The 8,560-nt window shown below is 32.4% G+C and overlaps 1 protein-coding gene across 1 annotated transcript; it reads left to right on the forward strand.

The window, feature by feature from the left end:
- The first annotated feature begins 1,165 nt into the window (after positions 1–1,165).
- Positions 1,166–1,937, forward strand: LOC122292673. The gene is made up of 2 exons (XM_043101139.1): positions 1,166–1,442; positions 1,562–1,937. The coding sequence occupies exons 1-2, from the start codon at positions 1,290–1,292 to the stop codon at positions 1,661–1,663; spliced, it is 255 nt and encodes an 84-aa protein (XP_042957073.1). The 5' UTR covers positions 1,166–1,289; the 3' UTR covers positions 1,664–1,937.
- The last annotated feature ends 6,623 nt before the right edge of the window (positions 1,938–8,560 follow it).

Raw genomic sequence — 8,560 nt, forward strand, 5'->3', positions numbered from 1 at the left:
AAAAAAATGAATTAATATGAGATTTACATGAAAAAAAATTAACTTTTTAATCGGAAACTTTACTTTTTTTCAAAACGATTATATATTATTTATAATTCTATAACTGTATATAATATTACTTGTAAATTAGCTTTAGGTTATGGCTTGACTTGGATTCCATCCAAAATGATATCACCCACAAGAATATAAATACATTTGAACAAACGTGGCTGCATGTCCTTGTAACCGACGGCAAATTATTTATTGTTTACACGTTTTTATATTTATTAATTTGAAAATAATGGGGAAAGTGGCCGAGTGGGATCCAACTCAGGGTCCAGCAAATGGTGGACCTTTTCTTCTCCAAAACAGTGGTGGACTTTTCCTTATGCTCCATTACTCAAAACACATCCAGAATTTGTGTACGCGCTTATTGTATAAGGAAAAATTTAGTTGTAAATATAATTATATATTAATATGTATATTAATATAATATAATTAATTAAAAATTAAATTTTATTAAAAATAATATTAATTTAAATTTTAAATATGAAAGAAATTAATATTAATATGCAGATTAATATATAAATTTATTTGTACATAGCAAAACTCATTCCTTAATCTCAAAATAAAAAATTTATTTTTTCATCATTCTCTAATTATTTTATAAGATGACGTTAAGTAATAAATTTATAAATAAAATATAATAAATAATCTTTAATTATTTAATACTGTGTTATAAAATGATGAGTACCATTATTCTTTTATTCGTTAAAAAATCTAATCTAACTAATTCGTGTATTACATAATATGATGTTGAGAATTTTTGTCTGAACTTTAGCATTATAGCAAAAAAATCAAGAATTTATTTGAATTTTTTAATTAAAGAGAAGTGACACAGACACATGGAGATATTATAAAAATAAATTATATAATTTTAGATGATATATTAAATTTATTTTATAATAAAATTAATATTAAAATTAAGTGACGTTAGTTTATAAATTTATTTTTATAAAATTTTTTTACAGTTATATTATTTTGTAGGAGAAAAACTCCACAATATCCAGACTCGAATGAAAAGGGTAAACACATGGATGACGTTTTCTGTTAAAATTAAAGTTGTGAAAATTTAATAAAATAAAAAAAGAAAAATTGCAAAAATCTCAAACGTTGCCAACCGAATTTGACAAAACTTCAACTACACCCACCCCACAGCTTTTTCACTTTTTCTTTGTTCATAGCAAATTTTCTGTGCTGAAACATTCATTTCTCAACCCCCCCACACCTCTTCTAATCGGATTGGGAAAATGTGTCCGCTGAGGCTTATTTTGATTTTCCTCTCCGCCACTCTCGCCGGCTTCTTCGTCCTCAGAAACCTCAAATCCCACCAGCCGCTCCAAGAAGAAGCCGCCGGCGCCGAAGACCACGTCGTTAAGGATCCCGACCACGAGTCATCCAAGGTCTCCACCATTTTATAGGGCTTTTTTTTCGTTCTTGTTTCAAATTCTTTCTTTTCCTTCCCTCTCCCCCCAAAGACTTCAATTTCTTTTCACATTTGTTTATTTAATTCTGAATTTAGGATTTGCAGGTCCGTTCGGCTTTCTGGACTTGTGTGGACATGGCTAGTGGTCGATACCTGTGGAGGCATTTGGTCTCTGCGTCCTCTAAGAGCTCCGATTGATCTGCGTCCATGGCACTGCTACTGTGTACTACTTTGTAGGTACATGGCTGAACCATCATTTACCTCTATGGTGTTGCTGTTGTAATCTTTAGAGTCGTTTGAACACCCCTATATTCTTGTTTGTTGTTGTTGGTAAATCTGTTATCAAAATTTACGTATAACTGGAATTGCACGGAAGTGTACCCTTGTAGAGATTGTGCTTCGGTTCTGTTTATTAACAATTTGATTTTTCTAATTTATTGTGTGTGAAATAAAGAAACTTGAATTGCTGGCAGAGTAGAATCGGTACGTGTTGTGGGGGTGAAATCAAGCCTGTAACTGATTAATTCAGGTTTTCATGGAACTGAATCTTGATTCTTTATTCTCTCAAGTGATAGCGAAAGCATAGGACACAACATTTTTGCTTTGGTGTTAGCAAGTAGAGTAATTTTTATGCAATGTACAGCAGGATCTTGAGAGAGTGATCTTCGTTTTTTTCATCTTCTTGCGATCTGGGCATCGAATTCCAAAGTTGCATGTCTTGCCTTGATTGTTGAACAAGGGAGAGATAGATTGAATAACAAGTGTTTTTTTGATGCCGAGCGGGATTTATGTAGTTAAAAGTTGTTAAGTGAGTGTTGTGCCCCATATGCAAAATTAACTTTGTAAGCTTGCTGTTCTGGGTTCTAAAAGTTTTATTTTGAGTAGAGACAACATGTCCTATGTTGCAGATGCATGCTTGCTTACAAGCAAACACAAGGCACCAAGGAAAGTACTTCTTAATCTTACAGTAAAGTGCATCTAAAGAAGTGAATTTAAAGCGCAAAAGTTGGTGCTTCCTGTGAAAGCACTAGGAACAAATAACGGCTTCTTAATTGTGATTACATTGAAAATTACTCTCGATCCAAAAAAATTTAAGAATGACATCCCCCCGAACCCCCTGTTTCACGGGGATCATCGACCCCCTCCCCGCCGCCCCCCCCCCCCCCCCCAAAAAAAAAAGCTGATTAGTGATATTCGCTCTGTTAAACGTTCTTTTGGTTATATTTTGTAAAAACATGCTTTTTACTTTGATCTCTGATACAATGGATGGGTACATGTGTAATGTCAACTACAGAAAATGTAAAGCCCAAGATAGTAGCACGTAATTTTCTAAGGGAATGATTGCTTTGTTTCCTATTGATAAGTTCATTCCAGGTTATTATGTATAAATTTTAAGAAATTAGATAGCCTATGCAGAATTTGGAATTTTGTACCCACAATTCTTTTGCATTTGCTCAATGCTTGAACTGTTTGAGCCAAATAAATATCCTTTTTGAATTTGTATGTAAGCTTTATTGATTGTATATGAAAAGTTTTTCTCTTGGAAATAATTGTATATTGTGAACGCTTTACTACAGTTAGGCTTGCACTTGTATTTTGCCCTTGATGCATAGGCTTCACAAGGCCTTTTGCACTCAAGTACACTTAGGGCTTTTAACAACAACGAATATGTCCAAGGCATTTAGAATGGGAACTCATCTATGTGAAGGCTACGGCTACTTGGAAACATGAAGCTTCTTTGTAGGATTGTTTGTAGCATTAGCTTTCAAAATATATTGATTTGTGTGGCACACAATGAATCGGCACATCCTATGCCTCAACGAGACTTGGAATATATCAGAGAATGATTGAAGTGTTTAGATTTGGCTTCTAGGAGCCTATATATATATATATATATCTGTTATTCTTAGTCCATTCTGGCCTTTGACTGGTGTTTTGGTATGCCAGAATGTTTATGTTGGCCCTTCATTGTGTTGTGTAATCCACCAGAAGTGGTTGAATATCTCCGAAACCTTGGACTGGCTCCTGTTCCTTGCTACTCTCTCTCTCTGTGCCTATGTGGTTGCATGAGCATGGATCTTTTTCTTTTTTCTTTTATAGGTAACATGAGCGTCTGTTTTTTTATAGGAAAAAGTTTAGTCTCCCATCTGATTGAATATGATCAACCCCAATAAGATGAAATCTTCTATGCCCATCTTCAAGCTATGTGCAATTTGATATTTTGAATTCTTCGATGGATAACATTGCAGCTCTCACAACTCACTGAGATGCGAACAATTTCCTTTTGTACTCTTTGGCACGGCACCATTCCTTAAAGATTCTCATTGTATTACTTATCAAAAGAAGATTCTCATTGCATAGATTCAAGTATAGAAGGGTTGTGGCATCTTATGTAGAACTTTAGCAACAATTGTTCCTGCATACCCACGGGCCACAGCGTACCTTAGCAACCCAAGCTTCTTGATGCTGTGTCGTGATAGAAGGTTATATGCATAGAAACTTTCCATGGAAATAAGCACCTACCTTTGACTCAATAGTTGAAGAATGGATTGGTTTTGTGCGTGTTCTTCTTTATTCTTATCAAGTTCATTGCATGTGGGTGTCAAATATGGTTATTGACGGTTAGAATTAGAGTGGTTAAAAGCAGCAGTATGAAAAGTTAGTTCCTTTGTAACGCTTCTTTGCACAGTTCCTTTGTAACGCTTCTTTGCACACTTTCCTCGTATGGCATATGACTCTATGAGCATTCTTGATGTGTGCATTCATGTAGTGCTTGATTTGGTTGACAAGAAAACAGATGAATGAGTTCGGATGGTGGCATTGAAGTGAACTTGCAACCTAACTAGTATTATATCCTTTCCAATTCCATCGAGGGATCTCGGCAGCACTCAACTTACATTAAGTGTATCGTTTGGAATGAGAATATTTTTTATGGGTTAATTATACTTTACCCTCTTGAACTTTCACTCAATTTACAATGTACTTTCGAAACTAATAATTGCATCAAAGTAAACCCGATTATTTTCAAAACTTATCAATTCCCCACTTCCATCTACCAACAACATCAAATGTAAAGGAAAGTGCCTCCACGTGCTGTTTATGCGCATAACATTCACTGCAAAGACAAAAATATTCTTGATTGCATCGAAATTAATAGTTTGGAGGGTACATTGTGAATTGCATGAAAGTTCGAGGAGACAAAGTGAAATTAACCTTAATTAATAAGTCTAACATAAAAAAGAAATATCAATTTGATGTAGATTTCTCAAAATAAATAAAGAGAAATATATAGTCTAAAGTATGTTGGTTAAATATATGTAGATTTCTATTAATGTGAAAGAAATGGTTGTGCTTCAATGACTCCTACATTTTCTTTTTAAAAAAAAAAAAAAAATTAAACAATTTTGCTTAGAATTCTGCTGCATACAGCTACTCTTTCATTTTTTTTGTGTATTTTATTAATGTGATTGGCCAAAACATATATACTATATTAAAAAAAAGTGACGCAGCTAATAACATTATTAAATATACAAAAAATACGTAAAAGTGCTTGCAAATATGCTTTTTGTTAATTAATCTCTTTTTAACAATAATAGACAACATCAATTGCAAATAATTTTATTAATATTTTAATAAATATTTATAAATAAATATGAGTGATGTGTATTCTATCGATTTGTTATTATTAGAATCATCACGAATAAATTTGAATAAAGCAATGCAATTTATATATAATTATATTAGATTTAATTTTTTTTCATTCAAATAATATAGATAAATTTGTACAAAAGAGTATATTCACATGTATTTTTGAATAGTATAAAAAAATTCTAAAATACAAAATTAATTTTACTTTATCCCTCGAACTTTCACGCAATTTCACTTTGCCCCTTCTGACTTTCATGCAAGTTAGGGGTACTTTGTCTTTGCAATGAATTTCATGCACGTAGAGGCATTTTTCGTTATATTTGATGTTGCTGGTAAATAGAAGGGAATGATTGATAAGTTTTAAAAATAAGTAGATTTACTTTTATGCAATTATTAGTTTTGAGGACACATTGAAAATTAAGTAAAAGTTCAAGAAGATAATGTATAATTAACTCATTTTTTATAGAGAAATTCTACATGAAAGTCTTACACCACACACCTCTACTTAATTAACATATAATTTATCATTTTAGCATTCTATCTTAATGTATGCATATCTTAAATATATTGACAAAAATGATAAATTCATGTTAGTAGGTGGAGATGTGTGATCCAAGACTTTTCTTTGCAACATAAATTCATGTTACGGGGTCACTTGGAAGGAAGGAATTTACAGATGAATTAATTAAGAAAGTCTAAAGGTGAAAACATAATGGAAAAACTCTGGAATTCACTGTTCACGATTTCATTGCACAAAAAAAAAAAAAAAAAAAAAAAGTGACGATGTGTGAATAATGACAATTTTTTGTTGAAAAGAAAGTAAATAATGAGAAAATGTGAGCTGTTGTTTTTCATTTATTGAGCTGTTGTGACAATTGTCAATAGGAAGGCAGACAGATCAGATGTAGAGCAATAACACAGTTTTTTCATTCCACGATATCGAAATGCCTCGAGTCACTTTTTTGTGCGTTTTTTCCTCTATTAGAGAGAGTGGGGATGGAAACGTAGGGCCTAGGCAAAAGAAAGGAAAGGGCTTTTTCATGCTTTCTAGTGATTTCCCTCGGCCCACGCCACAAAAGGCCACAGTTTGCTTTCAATCATTTGGGCTCCTCTCATAATTCAAATTAAAGATTTTTTTTTTTAAATATATACAATTATTTTTATATATTTTAATTAGTTATGTCATTTTATTTTAATATAAAATAATTATTTTTACTAATCATATCAATAAAATACGTAAAAAAATACATAAAATTAACTATATCTATCAAAACAAAAACAAAAAAGTTGGCATATATGCTAGGAACAATAAAAACAGTGTGCTCATCATCGAGTGGACAATATAGATTTCATACTACGGTTTGAACAAAATATAAACACTGGTCCCTCACCGTTGGACTTACAGAATTTTTTATATTTTTGACTCTCATTCCAAAAAAAGTTTTACTATATACAAGCACAACCGCGTATTAATCTGTGTATCAATACTAATTCATTCATATTTAAAATTTAAATTAACACTATTTTTAATAAAATTTATTTTTTAATCAATCACATCATATTAATACATAGATTAGTATATAATTATGCTTGTAACTATATTTTTCCTTCAAAAAATTATTACAAAGAAAGAAGAAAAATAGTAGCTTGAAAGACCAGTATAGAAGCAACCTATGATGTTTTAGTAAGAGAAATGTTTTGGGACCTGAATTTGGGTCTTAAAAGTATTTTTTTTTACTTAATGATTAAGAAAATATTTTTTTAATAATATTATGAATTTTTTTTAAATATTTAAAAATACAAAAAATAAATTATTATTATTTTTTTAACCTTATTCGGTGAGTCCTCGATCTACATCCCTCGGTACACTTCTAGTAATCGCAGGAACTCCACATGATCTCTTACGATACAAGTGGTCCTACCACGAAAAAGAGATGACCAACCAAACCAAAACACTCTACGTTTCCTTCTAAAGCAACCAAACCGACAATGTCAAACAGGGATAAGATGGATATCTGGGTTGTCCAGATGGAACCACTTGGAGGAGTTGCTTAATTGAAAACATGGGGTCAGTTTCATATATCACATGATTACATCACACTATTTCCTTGCTTTATTTCTCGACCATAAGAATAAATGAGGGTCCCCGTTCTTTGGAGAAAATTCTTATCAAAGCCAGGTGGGTATTTGCCCTTTTGTCCGTTAGGGATTCACCACTATCGATAAAGCAAGGCTACAAGACCACAAATATTTTAAACCATGCACAAAAAGTAAAGTTTGAACTGCTTCTATCACTAGGACTGACTACAAAAACATGTGTGTGACACATCTGTTGGAAATATTTTTAAAATAATTAATTATATATTAAATTTATTAATAGTATTTTTGGGTTGATTTTGAAAGTAGTAAATTATTTTGGAAAGAGAGAAGATATGGAAAGTTTATAAGTTATGGTTTATAGTTATAATATTTTGGATCTTTATGCATGATACAAGCCTTTAAATGGCTTAGTGGTATTGAGGCTTTGGATTCAGCCATGGTGTACTGGGTTTGACTCACGCCTCCATCTAAGGATGGCAACACTTCACGCACCCAAAACGAGGACCGTGTGACACGAATTGGTGCCAGCCAGTTGGAAGAAAAACAACGTGACCATTGGACCAAGTCCAACTGACAACTGTTGCGTCTTATGGCAACAGACACAATATCTAAATGGCAAAGACCATTCAATTTCTTGTATATGTGTAAATTTGGTAGTCGTCATGTTCCATGGTTTTGCTACTAGAAGCATTCCTCGAATATAGGGAATGGACAAAAATGGGGATGAAAGAACTAAGAATTTGGTTACGCAGTGAGCTAAGAGATCAAAGATTCAGCCTGTCAAAGGAAAATGATCAACTGGCAACCATTTTACGATCCTATAGGAAATTGAGGATAACTTTGCAAAATTGATATTCATTTTTAATGAAGTGACATGATTGCATTGGTTGATTTAAAATGGGCTAAAAATAGTTGTAGTTGTATCATTACTTGCTGTCAAGATAGGGCCAATAACTAATACAAAAATAGCAATTAAATAAGTACGGGTAGCTTCTAAGGATGATGCTCATAATCAGATCATAACTTGCGATGTTGTTCTACTTGCATCATTGTGAACAATATCACACTAGCTACCAACTGTTTGTGCCTAAACTAGGATGAGTATATGGTGATATATGATAAATGACACCTCTAATACACCCGCTATTCATCTATCTAAATTTTGAAGAAGCCTTAATTAATAAGAAAATCCAATAATAAAGGCATACGTTGGCTCATATCAAGACCTTTGAATATGATCGTGATCCTTTCAAGGTATCTTGATATCACCAGGTTTAAAACCATGGAAAACCGAATTGAAACAAATCAATGAAACATGATTGTGAGTAAAACAATCGGAGAAGAACA

Source organism: Carya illinoinensis, chromosome 13 (genome assembly GCF_018687715.1).
Source record: "Carya illinoinensis cultivar Pawnee chromosome 13, C.illinoinensisPawnee_v1, whole genome shotgun sequence".
Lineage (NCBI taxonomy): Eukaryota > Viridiplantae > Streptophyta > Magnoliopsida > Fagales > Juglandaceae > Carya > Carya illinoinensis.

What these genes read in the sequence shown, in the direction of transcription:
- LOC122292673 (XM_043101139.1), top strand. Translation starts at nt 1,290, where the DNA reads ATGTGTCCGCTGAGGCTTATTTTGATTTTCCTCTCCGCCACTCTCGCC. An exon ending in CCGACCACGAGTCATCCAAG is followed by an intron (nt 1,443 to 1,561) that starts GTCTCCACCATT and finishes TTCTGAATTTAG; the next exon opens with GATTTGCAGGTCCGTTCGGC.